At 51.2% G+C, this 27,108-nt stretch overlaps 2 protein-coding genes across 7 annotated transcripts in view; one reads left to right on the top strand and one right to left on the bottom strand.

Annotated features, from left to right (window-relative positions):
• Positions 1 to 11,238, top strand: part of LONP1 (lon peptidase 1, mitochondrial) — a 51,497-nt gene extending 40,259 nt beyond the window's left edge. For all 6 annotated transcript variants that reach the window (XM_073324137.1, XM_078850592.1, XM_073324136.2 and 3 more), the window contains 6 exons: positions 305 to 421; positions 685 to 825; positions 913 to 1,078; positions 2,316 to 2,524; positions 9,694 to 9,858; positions 10,847 to 11,238. In XM_073324137.1, the coding sequence (XP_073180238.1) occupies positions 305 to 421; positions 685 to 825; positions 913 to 1,078; positions 2,316 to 2,524; positions 9,694 to 9,858; positions 10,847 to 11,011 (963 nt within the window). In that variant the 3' untranslated portion in view covers positions 11,012 to 11,238. The remainder of the gene's footprint in view (positions 1 to 304; positions 422 to 684; positions 826 to 912; positions 1,079 to 2,315; positions 2,525 to 9,693; positions 9,859 to 10,846) is intronic.
• Positions 11,239 to 12,381: 1,143 nt separating this feature from the next.
• Positions 12,382 to 25,336, bottom strand: RPL36 (ribosomal protein L36). The gene is made up of 4 exons (XM_073324142.1): positions 25,229 to 25,336; positions 23,892 to 23,986; positions 13,934 to 14,068; positions 12,382 to 12,513 (listed from the first exon to the last, which is right to left on the bottom strand). Exons 2-4 carry the CDS (start codon positions 23,982 to 23,984, stop codon positions 12,424 to 12,426), a joined length of 318 nt encoding a protein of 105 aa, XP_073180243.1. The 5' UTR covers positions 23,985 to 23,986; positions 25,229 to 25,336; the 3' UTR covers positions 12,382 to 12,423.
• Positions 25,337 to 27,108: the final 1,772 nt, after the last annotated feature.

Genomic DNA, 27,108 nt, shown 5'->3' with positions numbered 1-27,108 from the left:
TGCCTACGTAATTGCTTTCCGAATTGCTGCAAGGGAGACTTTCAGTGTGGATGTTCATCTGGGTTTCTTCCACATGCTGCTGCTGAGGTCCCTGTTCTCTAGTTACAGTGGCAAATGCCACTTCCCCATGGTCACATCAGAGCATTCTGACTTCCCACTGTATGACTAATTGACTTGGGGGCAGAGAACAGCTTGCTCTGGAATCTGACTTCCTAACAGTAGAGGGATAGAACTTGAGGTTAGAGTAAAGTGAAGCAGCATGCCCATGAGAAACACCTAACCAGGCTTGTCTTGTCATATTCAGGTGCTCTTTATTTGTACCGCCAATGTGACAGACACCATCCCAGAGCCGTTGCGGGACAGAATGGAAATGATCAATGTGTCAGGATATGTCGCACAAGAGAAACTTGCAATTGCAGAGGTGAGAAGCTACCTCATCAAACGAAAGAAAACAGTATTTCAGCAGCGTAAACCTGTTCTGCACAACCAGTCAACTTGAGTCCAGTGTTCAAGGGAACAGGTCCAAAAGAGACCTGCACTCCCAACTGGATAATACTGGATTTCCACTGGAGACAAGTCCTAGGCATGTCTAGAAAGCATTCATTGATCAGAATGAAGTTGGGTGAAATGGGATGACCAAGCATTCAGTTGTGGGGAGAACACATGGTGGTTGATGTCTTTCAGAGGTATTTGGTCCCTCAAGCACGTGTCCTGAGTGGTTTGGATGAAACCAAGACCAAGATCTCATCAGATGTGCTGACTGTTCTCATCAAGCAGTACTGCAGGGAGAGTGGAGTGAGGAACCTGCAGAAGCAGGTGGAGAAGGTGAGGGTGCTGTGAATGTCAAGTTCCTCCTCTGTGTGCTTTCTGCCTTGGCAGCTTTCTGCAGTAACTAATCACTCTCTTGCACAGGTATTAAGGAAATCTGCCTATAAGATTGTCAGTGGAGAAGCAGACACAGTTGAGGTAACCCCTGAAAACTTGCAGGACTTCGTTGGCAAGCCCATCTTCACTGTGGATCGGATGTATGACCTCACTCCTCCTGGAGTGGTGATGGGCCTGGCCTGGACAGCTATGGGTAAGATGCAGCTGCAGCAGAATCAATGCGGGATTAGCAAGGTGGGCATTTGTCATGGGTGATCATGCTTCCAGGAGAAACTCACTTCCTTTTCGCCAGTTAGGCAGAGTTACTGGTGCTGAATGGAGAGCAGCAGCTGGGGAGCTGAATTACTGCTCCTCTGAAGTTTCCATGCCTTTTCTCTGAAAGCAGCTGTGCAGGAGAGGAAGTAAAATGTCCCCTCTTGGTCCAATGAGAGAACCTTATTAGCATTACTGAAACTCCCCCCTGTGGCTAGTTTAGCTCCTGACTTGTTCTCTGCTGAAAGCTGATATCAGACCCCTCTTGGCTTCAAGCCAGTGTGCTTCTTCTCCAAGGCTTCATATTGTGGGAGGGACTAATTCTGAATGTAAAGACTTTTGTAGGCATGCATACACGAGCCCGTTATCTTCCAGCAGCACGATGTGCTACCTAGGTACACAAGGATGGTGCACCATGGCATATGTACTGTGTCTCACTTGCTTCCTGGTTTGAGTGCAAGTAGCATATGTGCTGGCCCTCTTGCCTCATCTGAAGACTGCTGCTGCACACTAGTGTTCTGTCAGAGGGGGTTCCTGATAACCCAGAGCGCTTTATGTTCAGGGGAAAATATTCACCAAAATGAATATGGAGTGGTGGGCACAAGCTGCTTCTGGGAGCTGGAATGTTTCTGTTTCTGCCCTAGTGTATTCCCTGATTGACAGCGGGTTATGGAACTGAAGCTCCTAGAAGGGCTAAGCAGGAAAAATCAGTAAGATCGTGAGGGTGGTGTGGAGGTGCTTAAATATCTGTAGGATTGAAAAGCAGGGCTGCCTGGACCTGTCCAAGTGGCATGAATTCTTCAGAGGAAAATGCAGGCAGTATCTGTGTTACAGGTTACAAATAGGCCTGATGGGTTCAACAAGTAAATGTTTTTTTCAGAAAAGCGTTTTAGAATAAAGCACTTTGAGATTGTAAAGGAAGCAATGTGTACCCATCAGACCTTTTTCCTGTTGGCTCCAAAATGCCTGAGAGCGCTGCTCGGAATGCTATTTGCATTGGGTAGGAGTTGCAAGTGTTCTGGTGGCTTACTGGGTCCGATTGAACTGCTGACTGAGACTGTCATTAAAGTGTCAGGATGGTTTTTTTTTTTTAACTAATTTATCCAACCAATTAACAGCACACTAGTCTGGTTCTTGTTGGACTTTTCTAAAGATTCCTATATTCTTTTTTTTTATAGGAGGTTCCACTCTATTTATTGAAACGTCCCTGCGGCGACCCAAAGACAAGGAAAACAAGGATGGGTCCCTTGAAATAACAGGCCAACTGGGAGATGTGATGAAGGAGAGCGCCAAAATAGCTTACACGTTTGCTCGAGCTTTCCTGATGCAGAAGGAACCCACCAATGACTTTCTGGTGACCTCCCACATCCACTTGCATGTGCCAGAGGTAAAGAGACCCTGGGTCCATGGGGGCTGTATAAGGACCTAGACAGGTAGAGCTGGCATTTAGAGGTAGAGCCTCTTAGCCCAGTTGCATGCACTGTGTAGAAAACCTGCTTTCAGCAGCAATACCTGAGTAAATTAAAAAATGACATTTTTCCTGGCAACTCCGGAAGATATTCACATGACCTTTGCTGCCAGCTCCTTTCCTCAGCAAGCACATGGCGAGGTGATACTATGCACACTGCTCTTTAGCCGGGATCTTGGAGCATTTTTTGAGGCAGTATTGCCCCTGTTGGGTAGATGGGGAAACCCAGGCACAGAGGTGAAATGACTTCCACTTTGGATAAGTGGTAGCCTGAGAACTAGGAGACCCGGATTCAATTCCCTGCTCCACCGGAGTCCCTGGGAAAGTGAGCTGGGCAAGGTCATATTGGTAAAACTTCCATCCTCATAGGCCTCTAACTCACACTAGGTATGTGTACGCTGCCCGCAGCAGCGAGCCACCCCGCCTGGGTGACAGACTCAGACTTGCGGGACTCACACTGGCTGGCTTAGAACTAGCTGTGTAGACGTTGCAGCACAGGCTGGAGTGCAGGGAAGGGGATAGGTTGCAGAGCCCCAGCTTCAGCCTGAGCCAGAACCTCATTGTGCCCTCTACACAGCTGGTTTTAGTGGGTTAGCTCAAGTCCTGCTGGCCAGAGTCTGTTGATCCAGGCTGGGGGGCTCACTGCCACAGGCTGTGCAGATGTTCCTTAGTGTTACCCTGTGTCTCTGCCTTGCTCCCAGTCTGCACGGTGGGGATAATAGCACTTTCTACCTCCAAGGCAGGCTGTGAAGATAGCAGGAGGCGCACAGATACTATGGTAATGGGGCCAGGACCGTGCTTGAGAGAGAAGATACTTGTGCTATCCTCAGACCCTGAGCTCTGCTTGCAAACTGCAAGATTTAACCCAGGAACAAGGTGTGCACTTCTCTTTGGAGGCAGTGAACTTAATAGCTGTGAGTGTCCAGTGAGAGGGACTAGACACTGCAGGGAGACAGGCCTGGGAAACTCTGGGACTGTGGTTCACTGAATGTTACCTGCAAGACAAGGTTTGCACTGGTTTCAGAGTCTTGAGGAGTTGGCTGGTGAGGCAGACAGACTGGGATGGCCAGGAGCTGTCTCACAGTCGAGGCTCCAGCAAAGCTCTCTTGCTAAGGCAGAGAGATAACATGGTGGCTCATGGTGCTGGTTGCTCTGAGGAGAGTGTCACACAAGGACACTCAAAAAAACTTGCTTCAATATGGGGGGGGGGAGCACTGACTGCACACCACTTACCACCCCCATACAGAATATCCTCAAACAGTTACAGCCCATACTTGATGGGGATTGCATCGTGAAAGAAATCTTTCCTGAACCCCTTCTTCTAGCCTTCAAACCATAGGATATCATAGAATATCCAGGGTTGGAAGGGTCCCCGAAGGTCATCTAGTCCAACCCCCTGCTCGAAGCAGGACCAATTCCCAGTTAAATCATCCCAGCCAGGGCTTTGTCAAGCCTGACCTTAAAAACCTCTAAGGAAGGAGATTCTACCACCTCCCTAGGTAACGCATTCCAGTGTTTCATCACCCTCTTAGTGAAAAAGTTTTTCCTAATATCCAATCTAAACCTCCCCCACTGCAACTTGAGACCATTACTCCTCGTTCTGTCATCTGCTACCATTGAGAACAGTCTAGAGCCATCCTCTTTGGAACCCCCTTTCAGGTAGTTGAAAGCAGCTATCAAATCCCCCCTCATTCTTCTCTTCTGCAGGCTAAACAATCCCAGCTCCCTCAGCCTCTCCTCATAACTCATGTGTTCTAGACCCCTAAACATTTTTGTTGCCCTTCGCTGGACTCTCTCCAATTTATCCACATCCTTCTTGAAGTGTGGGGCCCAAAACTGGACACAGTACTCCAGATGAGGCCTCACCAATGTCGAATAGAGGGGAACGATCACGTCCCTCGATCTGCTCGCTATGCCCCTACTTATACATCCCAAAATGCCATTGGCCTTCTTGGCAACAAGGGCACACTGCTGACTCAGATCCAGCTTCTCGTCCACTGTCACCCCTAGGTCCTTTTCCGCAGAACTGCTGCCTAGCCATTCGGTCCCTAGTCTGTAGCTGTGCGTTGGGTTCTTCCGTCCTAAGTGCAGGACCCTGCACTTATCCTTATTGAACCTCATCAGATTTCTTTTGGCCCAATCCTCCAATTTGTCTAGGTCCTTCTGTATCCTATCCCTCCCCTCCAGCGTATCTACCGCTCCTCCCAGTTTAGTATCATCTGCAAATTTGCTGAGAGTGCAATCCACACCATCCTCCAGATCATTAATGAAGATATTGAACAAAACCGGCCCCAGGACCGACCCTTGGGGCACTCCACTTGATACCGGCTGCCAACTAGACATGGAGCCATTGATCACTACCCGTTGAGCCCGACAATATAGCCAGCTTTCTACCCACCTTATAGTGCATTCATCCAGCCCATACTTCCTTAACTTGCTGACAAGAATACTGTGGGAGACAGTGTCAAAAGCTTTGCTAAAGTCAAGAAACAATACATCCACTGCTTTCCCTTCATCCACAGAACCAGTAATCTCATCATAAAAGGCGATTAGATTAGTCAGGCATGACCTTCCCTTGGTGAATCCATGCTGGCTGTTCCTGATCACTTTCCTCTCATGCAAGTGCTTCAGGATTGATTCTTTGAGGACCTGCTCCATGATTTTTCCAGGGACTGAGGTGAGGCTGACTGGCCTGTAGTTCCCAGGATCCTCCTCCTTCCCTTTTTTAAAGATTGGCACTACATTAGCCTTTTTCCAGTCATCCGGGACTTCCCCGGTTTGCCACGAGTTTTCAAAGATAATGGCCAATGGCTCTGCAATCACAGCCGCCAATTCCTTCAGCACTCTCGGATGCAACTCGTCCGGCCCCATGGACTTGTGCACGTCCAGCTTTTCTAAATAGTCCCTAACCACCTCTATCTCCACAGAGGGCTGGCCATCTGTTCCCCATTTTGTGATGCCCAGTGCAGCAGTCTGGGAGCTGACCTTGTTAGTGAAGACAGAGGCAAAAAAAGCATTGAGTACATTAGCTTTTTCCACATCCTCTGTCACTAGGTTGCCTCCCTCATTCATTAAGGGGCCCACACTTTCCTTGGCTTTCTTCTTGTTGCCAACATACCTGAAGAAACCCTTCTTGTTACTCTTGACATCTCTCGCTAGCTGCAGCTCCAGGTGCGATTTGGCCCTCCTGATATCATTCCTACATGCCCGAGCAATATTTTTATACTCTTCCCTGGTCATATGTCCAACCTTACACTTCTTGTAAGCTTCTTTTTTATGTTTAAGATCCGCTAGGATTTCACCATTAAGCCAAGCTGGTCGCCTGCCATATTTACTATTCTTTCGACTCATCGGGATGGTTTGTCCCTGTAACCTCAACAGGGATTCCTTGAAATACAGCCAGCTCTCCTGGACTCCTTTCCCCTTCAAGTTAGTCCCCCAGGGGATCCTGGCCATCCGTTCCCTGAGGGAGTCGAAGTCTGCTCCCTCTTCAGATGTAGCTCAGGACAGTTTACCACTCTGCCCTGCATTCTCTGTACAGGTTGATTCACCTTCCTCCACCAGTTCTGGAGTCCTTGTACTGGTGACATCCCCACAATGGACCTGTTTGCAACAAGAGAAAACTGGAAATGTTGCCTGTTCTGCTCTTGGAGGGGACGCCTTTCACTGCAGCTAACAATCGACTGCTGTATGCCTTCCCTTCTCTTCCAGTTATTCCACAGGTCATCGCTAAGCTCAAGGCAGATCAAGCCAGACTCATCATGATTACCCTGGCATGACCGAGACAGTGCTGGTTCTCAGATCTCCTTGCTGTCAGTCCAGCCTCCCATGCTGCTTCTCCTCCATCCTGACGACCTCAGACGGACCACAGCATGGTGATGAGCTCTGTTCACCTTCTGGCATGGCTGAACAAGGGGAAAGAGTGTTGTTCAGAGGCTCTCCAAAAGGTCCTACTTAACAGCAGGAAGTCTTTCACTAGGACGGCCTACTTAGTGAAGTGGAAGAGGATTTTGGTGTGTTTTGGAACCCGTCCAACAGGGACTTTCATCCAGGACATCTTAGAGTACCTGCTGTACCTTCAGAAATTAGGCTTGGCGCTTGGCAGCAGTATCCACGTTTCATCCCCCTATCCAAGGGAAATCGGTTTTCTCCAACACTATGGTGATGAGATTTCTGAAAGGATTTCTTCACCTGCATCCTCTGGTCGGAGAGCCTGTCCCCTTGTGGGGTCTGGACATGGTTTTAACAGCGCTGATGAGGCCTCCATTTGAGCCTCTTGCTTCCTGTCCACTGCCCCTCTTGTCTGAGAAAACTGCCTTCTTGATAGCTATCACCATTGCCAGGAGGCTGGGTGAGTTGCAGGCCCTGATGATGTGGCCTCCTTACACGCAGTTCTCCAGGGATAAGGTAATGCTTTAGCCACACCCAAAGTTGTCTCCCAGTTTCTTCTGAACGAGGCTGAATATTTGCCTGTGTTCTTCCCTAAGCCACTTTCCTCCCCAGAGGAACAGCGCCTCCATATGTTAGATGGTGTCTCTAGCCTTTTATCTGAACAGAACTGAATTGTTTCATGCTTCACCTCACAGACCACATGAAGGGACAAGTGTTCTCTGCACAGACCATCTCTAGAGGAATAACATCTTGTATCAGGACTGTGTATGAGATAGCATCGGCAACGTCTCCTCAGCAGATACGGCAATGTCAATAGCCTTCCTTAATGATATTTCCATTATTATACATCTGTAGGGCGGCCACATGGTCGTCCATAGATATGTTTTACGGACCATTATGCTATCACTGCATCTTCCAGAGCAGATGCTAGGGTTGGAAGAGTGGACCTTCGATGCTTACTCTGACAGACACCAAGCCCCACCTCTACAAGGATACCGCTTGTGAGTCACCTACTTGGAATAGACAGCAAGTAGCAATGGTTAACTTTCTATAACTGTGGTTCTTTGAGATATGATGCAGACGTTTATTCCATGACCCACCCGCCATCCCTTCTGCATTGGAGTCTTGGTGCAAAGGAAAATGGGGGTAGGGGCAACTCCATAACGGAGGGACTACAGACATGAGGTGTGAACGCTGTCCCTCTACAGGTACTGCTAGGCAAAAATCACTGGTACGCAGGCACACCTACTTGGAATACACATCTGGAAGAACCAGAGTTACAGTAACTTTCTCTCTTCTGGCACTGTACCTTTGCTAAATGCTGTTGAGGACTAGCCTTTTAATCTCTAGGCTCTTCTTTATTCCCTCTCTGGTATAGTCACTGTAGCTTTAAAGCCCCTGACCTGGCCTGTCCCCACCTCCTGGGCAGGGTCAGTGGAAAACGGGTGTTGACATGTCATGCAGGATACAAGGAAGTGCTTCAGGAGGTGCTTACATGCCTTTGAGTTTCTAGATTACTATTCACCTGTAAGCACATCCAGAATCTATGGTATCTTTAATCCTAGTGTCCCATGTCTTAGAGCAGAGGTTTTCAACCTTTTTTCATTTGTGGACCTCTGAATTTCGAATGGAGGTGGAGGATCTCTTTAGAAATCTTAGATGTAGTCTGCAGACTCCCATGGGTCCATTGACCACAGGTAGAAAACCACTGGCTGAGAGAACTGAAGCTAATATTAGAGCTGTATAGACAATCGTGATGTTTGAGCAGGGCTATATCCAAGATTCCACCAGTGACATTTCAGCCAATGTTAGCCGACGGCCAAGGATGTTTGGTGAGGTGCCAGCTATGCCCGTTTATACCATCCGTGACTTTAACCGCTAGGACGCACTGTCCCTTCGCGGCGGGCAGCCTGGGCTAGGCTGACGGATGCCCCAAGGTCCTAACCACCCGTGACTTTAACTGCTAGAGCTCAGAGCTCCTTCGCAGCGGGCAGCCAGGATTGACTGACAGGTGCCCCAAGAGTTTGCCCCGTGGAGGCGGCACAACTCAACACTAGGCTCTTAGTACTCTCACCTAATGGCCAGGCTTTAGAGCCAAAACGGCTGAGGTTCTTTAATTGTGTTGGCTGCTTTACAGTAAACCAGAGAAAACAAGTCAGGCTTATGCACAAATGGTTACCAAAATTTATTAAGCTAGATTCTAATCATGTGGTTACAAAATTGCTAGTGCCTACTTATTTAAATGTAGAGATGTTACACACACAAACAAGTTACAAAACTGAAGCCACAATCCCAAAGAAAGAAAACAAAGTATAGAGCTCTATTTCAAAATATGTGTACACTAAAGATAGATCAGGTGTGGGTGCTTCTTACCCTCCTTGCATCTCTCGATTCCAGCGGTGCCAAGCCAGGATCGGTCACTCAATTCCGCGGAAAGACGAATAAGGGACAAGGCGTAGGGACCCTCTTAGCTGCAGAAGCCTTGGGAGGCTGTCACTTATCTGACCAGCAGATAGATAGTGAAAAGCACTCAAAAATCATGGTGCTGTAGGTCCCCTACTTATACCTCTGTACTCCTTTATTCTCTTTCTCCTTTCTTATGCCAAATTGAGGCTGGTCTGTCTGGGCGATGCCAGCTTTCGCAAGAGTAGTTTACACTTGCAAGGGAGAGAAACAATAAGTTTCGACTACTGGACATTTCTTTTATCAGGGTAAATATTTTCCCACCTAGGATGTTGGTGTGTGTGCATCACGCTATTTAGTTGGGGCTAAGAGCCATGTCTGTCACAGGGCCTCTGCCTGCTGTGAGCTTAATCGTGTATCTGTTCCCAGAGGCACATTGTAGCAGCACACCTGTGCTTTCACAGCTTCAAAGGCTGTGCTGGAATATATGTTAAGTGCCCTGTTCCTGCTTCCTCCTGTGTTTCCAGCAATGCTGGTCTGAGAGGGGGGGGCGGCTGTCTGGCTACAGCCAAACATCTATGCAGTAAATCAAATGTTGCATCAGACAGCAAAGCTGGAGACCTGCTGAAGTCTGGAACTGGGCTTCTGTTCCCCTGACCATACTAAGCTGGCAGTGACAAAGGTGTGGAAGTGGGCTCTACTACAGATCTGTGTACATCATGACAGTACTAAGTATTTCACACAAGCCTCTGCTTGGTTTGAATGATTGTCAGAGTGTGACTTTCTCTTTCCAGGGAGCGACTCCCAAGGACGGGCCAAGTGCAGGATGTACCATAATAACGGCCTTACTGTCATTGGCCATGAATCGTCCAGCGAGGCAAAACGTGGCCATGACTGGAGAGGTGTCATTAACTGGAAAGATTCTTCCTGTTGGTGGAATCAAGGAGAAGACTATTGCAGTAAGCACCTTCCTCTTGTGTAAGATCATCTGCTGGTGCATGACAATGGGGAGGGCCCTAGAGTGCTTGCTGAGTGACATCACTGTAGTGCTGGACCACTTACTCCTGCTGTCCTGTGGGTGTTAATAGTGAAAACAAGGTGGGGGAGGGAATATCTTTTATAGGACCAACTTCTGTTTGGGAAAGACACAAGCTTTCGAGCTACACTGACCTCTTCTTCAGGGCTGTCTCTTTCCCCAAAAGAAGTTGGTGCAGTAAAAGATATTCCCTTACCTACCTTGTCTCTCTAATAGGCCAGGACCAGCATGGCTCAACAACACTGCAAACAGGCCCAGCAGTGTGAGCATGGAGATCTTGCCTGTGGCCACAAGCTCAGCTTTTATTGGCACCAGTGCTTCCCTGTGCTGTACCTAAGGAGTATCTAGCATGTTGGAAAACCTTGCATGGTGGTGGTGGCGGCTTTTGGTAACTGAAGATTATCTGGCTTGAAGGGCTTCTGGAAGACTGAGGGGCCTATTGTGGGTTTTTAAGGATAGGGGTAGGTTTGTTTCTCTGAAGGAAGCGAAGCATTGGTAACTTCTACTGATGGCGGGCAAAGTGTAGCCTGCTTAGCCCTTGCTAACCAGTGCATTGTCTCTAAATTGTACAGCCTGACCTTGGTTAGACCAAGGTTTTAAAATCTTGTAGACCTTGTCTAAACTACCCAAGCAAATTATTTTTAATTCAGGTCCGCTAAAGAGTTTCCTGGCTAAGACCAAACAAGGCAGCCTTAGATACTTTCCATTTCAATTGTCCTTGGCATCTCTTAATGTGGAGGAAAATTTTTGGTAAGTGACAAAGATTAAGATACAGGCCTTAATCTGTAAAATCCAGGACTATGCACAATGAAGGGGAACTACTTCTTTCAGCAAAGACATGTTCCACAAATTTTCCTTTGCTAAATACACTTCCTACCACAGTCCATATAATGGTGTTCTTTCCTCCCTAGGCCAAGCGAGCTGGTGTTACCTGTATCATTCTCCCATCAGAGAACAAGAAGGATTACTATGACCTTGCTGACTTCATTACAGAGGGACTAGAAGTGCATTTTGTTGAGCACTACAACAAAATATTTGACATAGTGTTTCCAGAACTTGATACCCCTGGAGGATGACTGATGTGAACCGTTTGTACTAAGGGTCCGTCCCTGGCTGCTCTACACCACCCCAAAAGCGAGATGGCCTGGGACAGGTAACACTTGGAGCATGAATATTGCTGCTGCGCAGCCACTGAAATTAATTATGGCTTAATTTGCTGCTGCCTTGGTTACTGTGAGGCATTTCCCACTTACGTTTACGAAGGGATTTGAATTATGACCTGATTAAAATATTTCTAATAAGATGCGGGTCTGCTTTGCACTAGTCTGTCCTGCCTCATCTACTGAAGATGGGATTTACTGATGTGTAAGTGATTTAAAAACTAAGTTTCCCTCTGCAGCTAGGAATAGTGGTAGCAGTGTATTCCCCACTAAAATAGGCATGTGCATAGTCAAGAGGTTATGGCAGCTCAGAGAAAGCTCTGTAAAAAGGAACAGGGCTAGATCCTGGTATTTCACTTCATCTTCAATGGTTGGTGCAGATGAGTCCTTTACTCTAGCCACCTGTGCTCTAGAGCTGAAGTGATTCTTTGAGAGCAGCCAACCCTAGCTCCTGCTTTCTGTTGGAGGAGCTCTCCCCAAAACCTGCTGAGACTTCCAGCTATCATTCTTTAATTAAAGGGCTGGTGAATATAGGTCCCAGCTTGCCCTCCTCAAAGGCAGCTTGGGCTCAGCAGGAGTGCCTTGCCTTGGAGGACAAGCCACTGCACTCCTGTATTATGCTGTTTTCCAAGCCTGGAGTTGGTTAAGTGGCTCATATGCATCTACAACTTCGAGACTTACACAGCAGATGGATGAGACTCACATTTGACTCTTGCTAGTGCAACTCTTACTCCCAATCCCCATATTCCCCTTGAAATAGTAATTCAGCCCTCACCACAAGGTCAGTTTGACACTCCTTAACGAAAGGGGCAGGCTTATTAAATCCTACAAGACACTTGCAGGGGTATGCCTTAAGCAACAAAATTGAGAAGCATTGAACATACAGCCTCACTACCCCTTCCTCCCACTCACCTATCTGGGATAATGACATGCTGGTTGTTCAATACCAGACAAATGTAATTTTGCAGTGTTGTAGCTATGTTGGTCGAAGCAGAGAGACAAAGTGTGTCAGATAATGTTTTATTGGACCAACTTCTTTTGAAGAGAGACAAGCTTTCACAGAGCTCTTCTTCAGGTCTAGATCTAAAAAATTAGTCTAACAAAATGTTACCTCACACACCTTGTCTCTCAAATCTAAAATTAACATCTATCCAAAGCAAGACACAAGCCAAGTTTAACCCTTTGTTACTCTTGGAGGTATTTCAGCACTGTCCCTTCCCCTCCACTCCCCCATGGCAAGCACTCTCCAGTTGTCAGGTTGCTAATAACACCATCATACTGCTGGATTCTCTGAACACACTTTAATGAGTTACAGGAGTTTTTGCAGCTTAATCCTTCTTGGCAGCAGCCTTCCTCATAGCTGCCAGAACATTGCTGAGCTCCTCACGTTTTCGCTTGGCCCGAATGTGAGTACCAACCTGTGTATGAAAGAAAGCAGCACAGTGAGCAGTTGCAGCATTTGATGCTGGTGCTGTAGTAGGGTGCCTTTCTTATTCTGAAAAAGAAAAGGAGGACTTGTGGCACCTTAGAGACTAACCAATTTATTTGAGCATAAGCTTTCGTGAGCTACAGCTCACTTCATCGGATGCATACCGTGGAAACTGCAGCAGACTTTATATACACACAGAGAATATGAAACAATACCTCCTCCCACCCCACTGTCCTGCTGGTAATAGCTTATCTAAAGTGATCATCAGGTGGGCCATTTCCAGCACAAATCCAGGTTTTCACTCTCCTGCTGGTGATAGCCCATCCAAAGTGACAACTCTTTACACAATGTGCATGACAATCAAGTTGGGCCATTTCCTGCACAAATCCAGGTTCTCTCTCATCCCCTCCACCCCCATACACACACAAACTCACTCTCCTGCTGGTAATAGCTCATCCAAACTGAATGTGCATGACAATCAACCTGGATTTGTGCAGGAAATGGCCCAACTTGATTGTCATGCACATTGTGTAGAGAGTTGTCACTTTGGATGGGCTATCACCAGCAGGAGAGTGAATTTGTGTGGGGGGGTGGAGGGTGAGAACCTGGATTTGTGCTGGAAATGGCCCACCTGATGATCACTTTAGATAAGCTATTACCAGCAGGACAGTGGGGTGGGAGGAGGTATTGTTCCATATTCTCTGTGTATATATAAAGTCTGCTGCAGTTTCCACAGTATGCATCCGATGAAGTGAGCTGTAGCTCACGAAAGCTCATGCTCAAATAAATTGGTTAGTCTCTAAGGTGCCACAAGTACTCCTTTTCTTTTTGCGAATACAGACTAACATGGCTGTTACTCTGAAACCTTTCTTATTTTGCCTAACTTTGGCCAGGCTGTTTTGGGAGACAAAGGAGATACATGTTCACAGTTGAAGGCCTGTACGGTGGAGCACAAACATAAGCTTGAAGAACAGGGGCTCCTTCAGTTTGATGGAACAACCCCAGCCAGCTCCTCTCCCTGCCCAAATCCCAGTAGCTCTGTTGCATGCTCAGAGCAGTTTTGAGCTTTACTTCCTTCTGGTCCAAGTCACTGGGTTAGCTGGATGAATCCAGCTCAGTCTCCCATCACCCTTGCATGAGCTTTGCAAAGCAAGTTCCGGATCACCCTTCAGGGCCTCCCCTTCAAGGGAGCGCCTCTAAGTTCTCTCCATCACTGAGGTAAACTTAGGACAGGCATAGCTGTTGCTGCTCTCCTACGCCATGCCTCCACCAGGCTCCTGATTGCTCAAGGCTCTGTCCTTATTCAATGCTAAGTCTGCTGTAGGGTGGGATCCTCTGACTTGGGGGGAGGGAAGAGGAGCTAGCAAAGCTGGACACATCCTCTGAAGTAAGATGTTAAATTCACTTACCCTTTTCTTTATGAACTTCAGAGCCCGCTTGTCCTTGGAAACTTTCAGCAATTCCATAGCACGTTTCTCATAGGGGGCAAAGCCACAGACCTCTCTGATCATGTCTCGTACAAACTTAGTGTGTTTGGTCAGGCGCTGCAGGGAAACAGTGGTTCAGTGTGAGCAGCATGTACGAGTCGAGGGGAAATGTTATTTGCCTAAAGCCTTGCTAAGTTAGTGGTTGGGCTATATGTTGCAGGCAACTGGAATTTGCTGAAGAGCCAGAACTGCAGTGATTCTGGTACGAGTGACACCTGAAGCATCTTTCACACACCCAGCACGACCTGCATTCAGTTTGGAAAGAAGGATGTAACTGTTTACTGGGAGCCCTAGGTAGACCCCAGCAGGAGACTGCACAGGCTTTACTCTCTAATTTCCATGTCACTTGTAGGCCCCAGGGCTCTGCACTATGCACTCTTACCTGAGATGGCAAACACCTGAACTTTACCAACTCAACAAACTGCCACTTGTACTTCAGTCATCTGCACATACAGAACCAGCTGGCTAGTCCTCCCTCCACAGGTACTGCACATTCCAGCTAGGATACTCCAGCTTCTGAAGGAAAACAGGATCTCCTTGGGAAATTGGTCATTTCCCATTTGTTACAACAGCAGCAAGATGACATTTCAGATACATCTGGCAAACTAGACCAGGGCCAGATGCAGGAACAAGGCAAGTTTAAGAAGCAAGGTTTGAGAAGAATGTACTGTAAGTCTGCGTAAATAGGCAGTCCTCCTGCATGGACAGCGCCTCATGCATTGTAGGTGTGACAAGAACACAAAAAATAAAGCATAGGTTAACCCAGATTAACAAAACTCTGGATTTAAGTGCAAATTGTGTATGCTCCTTCCCCGGGGCTGTAGGCTTGGCTAAGAGAAGCAGGACAGAGGTGGCTGCTAAAGAAGGATGATAAAGAACATAAGAGGGGCCACACTGAGTCAGACCAATGGTACATCTAGCCTAATAGCCTGTCTTCTGACAGTGGCCAGTGCCAGGTGCTTCAGAGGGAATGAACAGAACAGGTAATCATCAAGTGATCCATCCAGTCTCCATTCCCAGCTTTTAGCAGTCAGAGACTAGCAACACCTCGAGTGTGGGGCTGCATCCCTGCCCATCCTGGCTAAGAGTCATTGATGGGCCTATATCCTCCATGAAGTTATCATAGAATATCAGGGTTGGAAGGGACCTCAGGAGGTCATCTAGTCCAACCCCCTGCTCAAAGCAGGACCAATCCCCAATTAAATCATCCCAGCCAGGGCTTTGTCAAGCCTGACCTTAAAAACTTTTAAAGGAAGGAGATTCTACCACCTCCCTAGGTAACGCATTCCAGTGTTTCACCACCCTCCTAGTGAAAAAGTTTTTCCTAATATCCAACCTAAACCTCCCCCACTGCAACTTGAGACCATTACTCCTTGTCCTGTCCTCTTCTACCGCTGAGAATAGTCTAGAACCATCCTCTCTAGAACCACATCTCAGGTAGTTGAAAGCAGCTATCAAATCCCCCCTCATTCTTCTCTTCTGCAGACTAAACAAACCCAGTTACCTCAGCCTCTCCTTATAAGTCATAAAAAGAAAAGGAGTACTTGTGGCACCTTAGAGACTAACCAATTTATTTGAGCATGAGCTTTCGTGAGCTACAGCTCACTTCATCGGATGCATACCGTGGAAACTGCAGCAGATATTATATACACACACAGATCATGAAACATGAAGATCTCTGTGTGTATATAATATCTGCTGCAGTTTCCACGGTATGCATCCGATGAAGTGAGCTGTAGCTCACGAAAGCTCATGCTCAAATAAATTGGTTAGTCTCTAAGGTGCCACAAGTCCTCCTTTTCTTTTTGCGAATACAGACTAACACGGCTGTTACTCTGAAACCTCTCATAAGTCATGTGTTCCAGACCCCTAATCATTTTTGTTGCCCTTCGCTGGACTCTCTCCAGTTTATCCACATCCTTCTTGTAGTGTGGGGCCCAAAACTGGACACAGTACTCCAGATGAGGCCGCACCAATGTCGAATAGAGGGGAACGATCACGTCCCCCGATCTGCTCGCTATGCCCCTACTTATACATCCCAAAATGCCATTGGCCTTCTTGGCAACAAGGGCACACTGCTGACTCATATCCAGCTTCTCGTCCACTGTCACCCCTAGGTCCTTTTCCGCAGAACTGCTGCCTAGCCATTCGGTCCCTAGTCTGTAGCTGTGCATTGGGTTCTTCCGTCCTAAGTGCAGGACCCCGCACTTATCCTTATTGAACCTCATCAGATTTCTTTTGGCCCAATCCTCCAATTTGTCTAGGTCCTTCTGTATCCTATCCCTGCCCTCCAGCGTATCTACCACTCCTCCCAGTTTAGTATCATCCGTAAATTTGCTGAGAGTGCAATCCACACCATCCTCCAGATCATTTATGAAGATATTGAACAAAACCGGCCCCAGGACCGACCCCTGGGGCACTCCACTTGACACCGGCTGCCAACTAGACATGGAGCCATTGATCGCTACCTGTTGAGCCCGACAATCTAGCCAACTTTCTACCCACCCTATAGTGCATTCATCCAGCCCATACTACTTTAACTTGCTGACAAGAATACTGTGGGAGACAGCGTCAAAAGCTTTGCTAAAGTCAAGAAACAATACATCATCCACTGCTTTCCCTTCATCCACAGAACCAGTAATCTCATCATAGAAGGCGATTAGATTAGTCAGGCATGACCTTCCCTTGGTGAATCCATGCTGGCTGTTCCTGATCACTTTCCTCTCATGTAAGTGCTTCAGGATTGATTCTTTGAGGACCTGCTCCATGATTTTTCCGGGGACTGAGGTGAGACTGACTGGCCTGTAGTTCCCAGGATCCTCCTTCTTCCCTTTTTTAAAGATTGGCACTACATTAGCCTTTTTCCAGTCATCTGGGACTTTCCCCGTTCGCCACGAGTTTTCAAAGATAATGGCCAATGGCTCTGCAATCACAGCCGCCAATTCCTTCAGCACTCTCGGATGCAACTTGTCCAGCCCCATGGACTTGTGCACGTCCCGTTTTTCTAAATAGTCCCTAACCACCTCTTTCTCCACAGAGGGCTGGCCATCTGTTCCCCATGTTGTGATGCCCAGCACAGCAGTCTGGGAGCTGACCTTGTTACTGAAGACAGAGGCAAAAAAAGCATTGAATACATTAGCTTTTTCCACATCCTCTGTCACTAGGTTGCCTCCCTCATTCATTAAGGGGCCCACACTTTCCTTGGCTTTCTTCTTGTTGCCAACATACCTGAAGAAACCCTTCTTGTTACTCTTGACATCTCTTGCTAGCTGCAGTTCCTGGTGCAATTTGGCCCTCCTGATTTCATTCCTACATGCCCGAGCAATATTTTTATACTCTTCCCTGGTCATATGTCCAACCTTCCACTTCTTGTAAGCTTCTTTTTTATATTTAAGATCCCCTAGGATTTCACCGTTAAGCCAAGCTGGTCGCCTGCCATATTTACTATTCTTTTGACTCATCGGGATGGTTTGTCCCTGTAACCTCAACAGGGATTCCTTGAAATACAGCCAGCTCTCCTGGACTCCTTTCCCCTTCATGTTAGTCCCCCAGGGGATCCTACCCATCCGTTCCCTGAGGGAGTCAAAATCTGCTTTTCTGAAGTCCAGGGTCCGTATCCTGCTGCTTACCTTTCTTCCCTGTGTCAGGATCCTGAACTCAACCAACTCATAGTCACTGCCTCCCAGATTCCCATCCACTTTTGCTTCCCCTACTAATTCTTCCCAGTTTGTGAGCAGCAGGTCAAGAAAAGCTCTGCCCCTAGTTGGCTCCTCTAGCACTTGCACCAGGAAATTGTCCCCTACGCTTTCCAAAAACTTCCTGGATTGTCTGTGCACCGCTGTACTGTTCTCCCAGCAGATATCAGGAAGATTAAAGTCACCCATGAGAACCAGGGCGTGCGATCTAGTAGCTTCTGCAAGTTGCCGGAAGAAAGCCTCATCCACCTCATCCCCCTGGTCTGGTGGTCTATAGCAGACTCCCACCACTACATCACTCTTGTTGCTCACAGTTCTAAACTTAATCCAGAGACACTCAGGTTTTTCTGCAGTTTCGTACCGGAGCTCTGAGCAGTCATACTGCTCCCTTACATACAGTGCTACTCCCCCACTTTTTCTGCCCTGCCTGTCCTTCCTGAACAGTTTATAACCATCCATGACAGTACTCCAGTCATGTGAGTTATCCCACCAAGTCTCTGTTATTCCAATCACGTCATAATTCCTTGACATCACCAGGAACTCCAGTTCTCCCTGCTTGTTTCTAAGGCTTTGTGCATTCGTATATAAGCACTTGAGATAACCTGCTGATCGCCCCTCATTCTCAGTATGAGGCAGGAGCCCTCCCCTCACCGACGTTCCTGCCTGTGCTTCTTCCCAGTATCCCACGTCCCCACTTACCTCAGGGCTTTGCTCTCCTTCCCCCGGTGAACCTAGTTTAAAGCCCTCCTCACTAGGTTAGCCAGCCTGCTCGCAAAGATGCTCTTCCCTCTCTTCGTAGAACTGTTATAGTTTTAGCCTTCACAACATCCCCTTGGCAGCAAGTTCCACAGGTTGACTGTGCATTGTGTGAATACTTCCTTTTGCTTGTTTTAAACCTGCTGCCTGTTAATTTCATTTGGTGACCCTTGGTTCTTGCGGAGGAGTAAATAACACTTCCTTATTCACTTTCCCCACCCCAGTCATGATTTTATAGATCTCAATCATCTCCCCCCTTAGTCATCTCTTTTCCAAGCTGAGAACTCCCAGTCTCTCTTCTCATATAGAAGTTGTTCCATATCTTTTTTTTTTTTTTTTGAGATGAGGTAACCAGAACTGCACCCAGCATTCAAGATGTGGGCGTACCATGATTTATATAGCAGCATTATGATATTTTCTGTCTTATCTATCTCCTTCCGAAAGGTTCCTAACATTGTTACCTTTTTTGACTGCTGCTGCACATTGAAAAGATGTTTTCGAAGAACTCTTCACAATAACTGAGATCTTTCTTGAATGGTAACAGCTAAATTAGATCCCATCATTGTATATGTATAGTTGGATTTTTACCAATCTGCATTACTTTGAGAATGGATGGGGGTGAGGCAGCTAAAGATGCCACAGCACCTCATGTCCTGTGTGCAGAAGCTCTACAGGGCTGAACTCTAATTCTCTGAATGTTTGAGATGTTTTAAGTGGTTTGGAGAATCATCTTGTAATTTCAGGCTGTGGTGCTGCACACTATATTTAAAGGGGACATTCAATGAAAATGAAAGGAGGCAAATTCAAAATGGATCCAATAGAACCTCAGAGTTACGGACACTTCAGGAATGGAGGTTGTTCATAACTCTGAACAAGCTGTTAAGGGATGCTTCTCAGTGTGGACTACTCAGAGCAGTGGCTTCACTCTGCAGTGGTTGCCTGGCAAGTGGGACTGGGGGTAGACAGGTGGTTCTAGGTCCTTGGCTGCAAGGGTGACGGGTGTCAGTGGGCACAGGCTACAGTCCTTTAAAACTGAGCTGCTACTCCAGAGCACAGCGTACAGGCAGGAGCTCAGGCTCCAGCTCCAGCAGTTTACAATCCAGGCCAGGGTTCAGTAGCAGTTTGGGAAGTTTCTTTCCCCAGGCTCTGAGCTTGCAAACTTGTCCCCCTTCCAGCCAGGGGGCAGGGAGAGGGGAAAATAGTTTTCACCAATTCCTACCTATAAGTGACTTCCCCTCGCCATGGTGAGTAAGGGTTGGGGGTCAGGTCAGACAGCCCAGATGTGCCTACCTTTAAGATGCAATACAGGCACAGTACAGCATTTGCTGGTTGGTTTGGCCTGATAGCTTACTTCCCCATGGCGTCCAATTGACTGGTCACTCTGTAACTTTGGTGTTTGTATCTTTGAGGTTCTACTGTACAATAAAAGAAAAGGAGGACTTGTGGCACCTTAGAGACTAACCAATTTATTTGAGCATAAGCTTTTGTGAGCTACAGCTCACTTCATTGGATGCATACTGTCATCCGATGAAGTGAGCTGTAGCTCACGAAAGCTTATGCTCAGATAAATTGGTTAGTCTCTAAGGTGCCACAAGTCCTCCTTTTCTTTTTTTGTGAATACAGACTAACACAGCTGTTACTCTGAATACTGTACAATACACCCAAATCCCACACAAATATCTCATGGCAGTGAGTTCCATAGGCTAACTCAAGCCAAGAGTTTAGGATTCAACATATGGATAACAAGAATATCCAGAGTTCTATTAAATACTAAAAAACCCAAGGATTTTGGAAAGGATATAAACCCTCATATATAACTATTTAGGGTTAGGAGGAAAAGTTCCACCAGGGTAGATTCGCACATTACCTGGCATGTACAAATGCATTCACTGGGAAATTCCATTTCCCATGAGTATGTCCTGCTTTCCCTCAGCTATCCAGACCCACTCACCTCCACAGCACAGAGGGGCAGCAGTCAGAAGAGCCACCACTCATCTTTCTAGAATGTGCAGCACTGTACTTGTATCTCCTTAAGCAGGCTCCCCACAGCCACAGTGTGTATACTACAAGCCCCAACTGGAAGGAGGCAAAGCAGAGCTAGTCCCTTGTGAAACAGGCTCTCCCAGGTTAATAGCACATTGACCTGCAAATGAGGCCTCTCCCAGCCTCAAAAAATTGACACCTTGTCATAAATCCAGTATCTTCCATCTCTATAGATAAAGGCCAGTGGCCAGCATCTGGTGAAGGCTCAGAGGTATTAGTAGGATAGAACATACGAACGGCCATACTGGGTCAGACCAAAGGTCCATCTAGCCCGGTATCCAGTTTTCTGATAGTGGCCAATGCCAGGTGCTTCAGAGGGAAGTTTCTGGCAGACAGAGGCTAGGGACACCATCCTGGCTAATAGCCATTGATGGATGTATCCTCCATGAACTTATCTAGTTTTTTTTTTTTTTTTTGAACAACACGTCCTTATTTACTTTCTCCACACCAGTCATGATTTTATAGACCTCTATCATAGCCCCCTCCTTAGTCCTCTCTTTTCCAAACGGAAAAGTCCTAGTCTTATTAATCTCTCAGTTTAGCCCTGAACTCAGCCAGCTGTCATTCATGCCCCCCAGTAACCCCAGCCCAGCTGCCTGCCACAGTCATTCTCCCCTTGACGGTGTCCATTTCACACAGACAGCCTTGCTGCTTACCACACCACAACCACATTTTTCATGGGCAGAGAGAGCAATTTCAGCAGAGGCAGGAACAGGGCAACTCTTCAGCCTCACAGCTGCTGCATCGTCAGGGTTTGAAGCAGCTCCCTCTATTCCAGTCCTGAACCCCCAGCCCTCCAACTCTGACAAAGCATCTCATTCCCGACTTGCAGGCAAGGAAATGCCAGTGAGTTGAGCGTTGGGCCTCACTGTTTGGCCAATTAGCAATTAAACATCTTAACACCAATAGGCAAATATTCTCCCCTACATGCACAATCCTGTGCAGGGTCAGGTAACACCTTACAGCACAGATCCAACACTACCACCGATAACACTATTCCACAGCAGCCAGATCAACCATGAGGACCAAAAGCAATCTGAAGCAGCTTTCTTCAAGGGACATAGGTTTAAGAACATTGGCAAACACAAGAATTTCAAAATGTCAAGAACTGAAATTAACCAATCAAATGCTATTTGGGCCCATTATCCTAGTGTGAAAGTACATGCTGCAATTCATGCCTATGACAGACTGGTACTAAAGTCTTAACAATCCCACCAGCAATCAGTGACCATCTAGTAGCCCCCCTCCACTCAGCAGCAGCACCACCAGGAGAAGCTTGAGCACGTGCACAACTTTCAGTGCATTGACACTCTGGAACATACCACCACCACAGCACTACTGCTATGTCTCTCACCACTGTCAAGTCAAGTCTATGCCTCTTACATGTCACGCTTCCTCAAATAAGGAAAAAGTTACAATCTACACATGTACATCATCAACACAAATAAATATATGCAATGGGCTTAAATTGCAGCAAGGGCTGTTTAGGCTGGACATTAGAAAAAACTTCCTGTCAGGGTGGTTAAACAATGGAATAAATTGTCCAGGGAGGCTGTGGAATCTCCATTAATAGAGATTTTTAAGAGCAGGTTAGACAAACACCTCTCAGGGATAGTCCAGATAATACTTAGTCCTGTAATAAGTGCAGGAGACTGGACCAGAAGACCTCTTGAGGTCCCTTCCAGTCCTACAATTCTATATTACATCTTATCTCACTACTCGCTCCTCCCATCTGCTGTTTTATGGGAAAGAGTTCACTCTTCAGGGCAGTCACCTTGCCTCTATTTGTTTTGTCATGTGCTTAGCACACCTTAGACACTAGACAAATAACCCAGGATGTTCAGTAACTCATCACTTAACGTTGTAGTTACGTTCCTGAAAAATGTGACTTTAAGCAAAACGATGTAAAGCGAATCCAATTTCCGCATCAAAATTAATGTAAATTGGGGGGGGAGGTTAGGTTCCAAGGAAATTTTTTTCAGCAGACAAGAGACATATATATATATATATATATATACACACACACACAGTATAAGTTTTAAACAAACAATTTAATACTGTACACAGCAATGATGATTGTGAAGCTTGGTTGAGGTGGTGAAGTCAGAGGGGGGGATATTTCCCAGGGAATGCCTTACTGCTAAATGATGAACTACCACTCGGCTGAGCCCTCAAGGATTAACACAGTGTTGTTAACGTAGCCTCACTCTACAAGGCAGCACAAATGGAGGGAAGGGGAGACAGCATGGCAGACAGAGACACACAGTGTGTGTGTGGACAGAGAAACACACTGTGTGTGTGTGATGTGCATTTCCCCTTTAAGTACGCTGACCCCACTCTTAAGTACACTGCCTTGTTAAGTAGATCAGCAAGCTGAGATCGCAGCTGCTGTCAGGAAGCTCCCTCCAACCTGACCCCTGTCATGTCCCCCGCCCCGCTCTATGGAAGATGGGGTAAGCAGGGGGTGCAGGAGCAGGGGGACACCCAGACAGCACCCCCACACACACAGCAAGCAGGAGGCTTGGGAAGCAGCTGCAAGGCAGAGGGCAGGAGCAGCACATGGCAGTGGGGGGAGGGACAGGGTATTTAGGGGAACAGGGAGCTGATGGGGGGCTGCCGCTTCACCCTGGTTCCAAGCCCCCACCAGCTTGCTGCAAAACTGAAAGCAGTGGACAAAGCTGGTGGCTGCCAAACAACATTATAAGGGAGCATTGCACAATTTTAAACGAGCATGTTCCCTGATTGATCAGCAATGAAATCGGGACGACTTTAAGTGAAGACTTACTGTAATGGCAAAGAATGTGCATTCACTTGTTTAAATACTCATTCCACACCATACATTTCAGATCTTTATCTGTACCCCAATTTACAGAAACCAACCCATTCTAAAGCCATCCAGCACCAATGGGGCTCTGCCACAAGGACAATGATCAGCAGAACTGACCAGGACTTAGCCAGCAGAGCTCTCCATTGCCCACTGAGTCACGCCTCGCATGCATTAAGGCCTCTGTGTATTAAACCTGTATGTGTCTGTGCAGTGATTACTCAGGGCAAATGGTAACTTCCTGACTGTCTCAACAGCTGCAAGCCACGGTCACGGTCTGGCTTCTTAGCCCTGGCACAGCCCCCACCTAACGTTAGCCTGCAGAAAGTCTACAGCCAGCCTGCACTTCCCAGGCACTGGCCATGGCCTCAGCAAGCCATGGCACCCCCACAAACCTGGCCCAGAGGCGGGCACAAGCCAGCTACCTCCAGTGGGTTCAGTACTGCCCAGCTCAGCTCTAGGAGCCAGACATGCGGCAAGCCCTGGGCGCAGACACACACCGCCCCCAGCCGTGCTAGGTCAGGCCAACGGCTCCGGGCTGCCCCGCCCCCCGCTCACTCACCCCTCTGCGGCGGCACTGCCGGGGCTTCGACACGTTCTTTGTCACCTTGTGGCCCTTACTGAGGCCGACAGCCATGGGGTAGCGGATCGCCATGTCTGTGGGGAGAGGGTCAGCGGGTCAGCCCTGGGCCGTGCACAGCATGCCCCCCCCAGCCAGTCTCCGGCCACCCCCCTCCTCCAGCTTCCCCCACCCCCCAGCCAGTCTCCGGCCACCCCCCTCCTCCAGCTTCCCCCACCCCCCAGCCAGTCTCCGGCCACCCCCCTCCTCCAGCTTCCCCCACCCCCCAGCCAGTCTCCGGCCTCCCCCCTCCAGCTTCCCCCCCCCAGCCAGTCTCTGCCCCCCCCTCCTCCAGCTTCCCCCCCCAGCCAGTCTCTGCCCCCCCCTCCAGCTTCCCCCCCCCAGCCAGTCTCTGCCCCCCCCTCCTCCAGCTTCCCCCCCCAGCCAGTCTCTGCCCCCCCTCCTCCAGCTTCCCCCCCCAGCCAGTCTCCAGCCCCCCCCTTCTCCAGCACCCCCCCAGCCAGTCTCCAGCCCCCCCTCCTCCAGCTTCCCCCCCCAGCCAGTCTCCGCCCCCCCTCCTCCAGCTTCCCCCCCCAGCCAGTCTCCGGCCCCCCCAGCCAGTCTCCGGCCCCCCCCTCCCGGAGCTGTCCCCCCCCAAGCCAGTCTCCGCCCCCCCCCCTCCCGGAGCTGTCCCCCCCCAGCCAGTCTCCGGCCCCCCCCTTCCCGGAGCTGTCCCCCCCAGCCAGTCTCCGGCCCCCCCCTTCCCGGAGCTTTCCCCCCCCCAGCCAGTCTCCGGCCCCCCCCCTCCCGGAGCTGTCCCCCCCCAGCCAGTCTCCGGCCCCCCCCTCCCGGAGCTTTCCCCCCCCAGCCAGTCTCCGGCCCCCCCCCCTCCCGGAGCTGTCCCCCCCCAGCCAGTCTCCGGCCCCCCCCCCTCCCGGAGCTGTCCCCCCCCTCAGCCAGTCTCCGGCCCCCCCCCTCCCGGAGCTGTCCCCCCCCTCAGCCAGTCTCCGGCCCCCCCCCCTCCCGGAGCTGTCCCCCCCCTCAGCCAGTCTCCGGCCCCCCCCTCCCGGAGCTGTCCCCCCCCTCAGCCAGTCTCCGGCCCCCCCCTCCCGGAGCTGTCCCCCCCCTCAGCCAGTCTCCGGCCCCCCCCCTCCCGGAGCTGTCCCCCCCCTCCCGGAGCTGTCCCCCCTCCAGCTTCCCCACACCATCTCCCGGGCCGCCTCCCATTTTCCCCGGCCCCAACAAGCGCCCCCGGCTCCCCACACCTCGACCCTCCCACCGAAAGGCCCCCCGGCGCCTCCCCGCAGAGGATGGACGCAGATTCTCCCGCCCGGCCCCACCTGCCCCAACTCGAACGAGGCCACACCGGAAGAAGAAGGAGCGAAGCCGCGCGGAGCTCTGGGATATCAACCGCTCCTTCCGGTCCTCCTATGCTGAGGAGAGGGAGAGAGCGCGAGGAGGGGCTGGGATGCCAATGGGCTTTCTCTATCTCGCGCTGTGACCATAGAGGCGGGCCGCTTGGGCGCCTCGCCGGAGCCTCCGCAGCCGCGGGCCCCCAGGGCGGGGCGCGGAGAGAACCGGGCCGGGCGGGCTCAGCCGCTCCTGGAGCCCCGGTGCCCGTGGGCTGGGCTCGGCCCCGCTCCCAGAGCGTAGGGGGGGAGCCCTGGGCATGCTGCCCCCCGTGGCCCCCCCGGGAGCTGGGAGACCCCGGCCCGGCCCGTGGGCCCCCCCCCCGGGGGAGCTGGGAGACCCCGGCCCGGCCCGTGGGCCCCCCCCCTGGAGCTGGGAGACCCCGGCCCGGCCCGTGGGCCCCCCCCCGGGGGAGCTGGGAGACCCCGGCCCGGCCCGTGGGCCCCACCCCGGGGGAGCTGGGAGACCCCGGCCCGGCCCGTGGGCCCCTCCCCCGGGGGAGCTGGGAGACCCCGGCCCGGCCCGTGGGCCCCACCCCGGGGGAGCTGGGAGACCCCGGCCCGGCCCGTGGGCCCCTCCCCCGGGGGAGCTGGGAGACCCCGGCCCGGCCCGTGGGCCCCACCCCTGGAGCTGGGAGACCCCGGCCCGGCCCGTGGGCCCCCCCCCGGGAGCTGGGAGACCCCGGCCCGGCCCGTGGGCCCCCCCCCGGGAGCTGGGAGACCCCGGCCCGGCCCGTGGGCCCCTCCCCCGGGGGAGCTGGGAGACCCCGGCCCGGCCCGTGGGCCCCTCCCCCGGGGGAGCTGGGAGACCCCGGCCCGGCCCGTGGGCCCCTCCCCCGGGGGAGCTGGGAGACCCCGGCCCGGCCCGTGGGCCCCTCCCCCGGGGGAGCTGGGAGACCCCGGCCCGGCCCGTGGGCCCCTCCCCCGGGGGAGCTGGGAGACCCCGGCCCGGCCCGTGGGCCCCTCCCCCGGGGGAGCTGGGAGACCCCGGCCCGGCCCGTGGGCCCCTCCCCCGGGGGAGCTGGGAGACCCCGGCCCGGCCCGTGGGCCCCTCCCCCGGGGGAGCTGGGAGACCCCGGCCCGGCCCGTGGGCCCCTCCCCCGGGGGAGCTGGGAGACCCCGGCCCGGCCCGTGGGCCCCTCCCCCGGGGGAGCTGGGAGACCCCGGCCCGGCCCGTGGGCCCCTCCCCCGGGGGAGCTGGGAGACCCCGGCCCGGCCCGTGGGCCCCTCCCCCCCTGGAGCTGGGAGACCCCGGCCCGGCCCGTGGGCCCCCTCCCCCCCTGGAGCTGGGAGACCCCGGCCCGGCCCGTGGGCCCCCTCCCCCCCTGGAGCTGGGAGACCCCGGCCCGGCCCGTGGGCCCCCTCCCCCCCTGGAGCTGGGAGACCCCGGCCCGGCCCGTGGGCCCCCTCCCCCCCTGGAGCTGGGAGACCCCGGCCCGGCCCGTGGGCCCCCTCCCCCCCTGGAGCTGGGAGACCCCGGCCCGGCCCGTGGGCCCCCTCCCCCCCTGGAGCTGGGAGACCCCGGCCCGGCCCGTGGGCCCCCTCCCCCCCTGGAGCTGGGAGACCCCGGCCCGGCCCGTGGGCCCCTCCCCCGGGGGAGCTGGGAGACCCCGGCCCGGCCCGTGGGCCCCTCCCCCGGGGGAGCTGGGAGACCCCGGCCCGGCCCGTGGGCCCCCTCCCCCGGGGGAGCTGGGAGACCCCGGCCCGGCCCGTGGGCCCCCTCCCCCGGGGGAGCTGGGAGACCCCGGCCCGGCCCGTGGGCCCCCTCCCCCGGGGGAGCTGGGAGACCCCGGCCCGGCCCGTGGGCCCCC

Source organism: Lepidochelys kempii, chromosome 25 (assembly GCF_965140285.1).
Source record: "Lepidochelys kempii isolate rLepKem1 chromosome 25, rLepKem1.hap1, whole genome shotgun sequence".
Classification (NCBI taxonomy): domain Eukaryota; kingdom Metazoa; phylum Chordata; order Testudines; family Cheloniidae; genus Lepidochelys; species Lepidochelys kempii.
The sequence above is the reverse complement of the archived record's forward strand: the minus strand, read 5'-3'. Positions and strand labels throughout refer to the sequence as shown.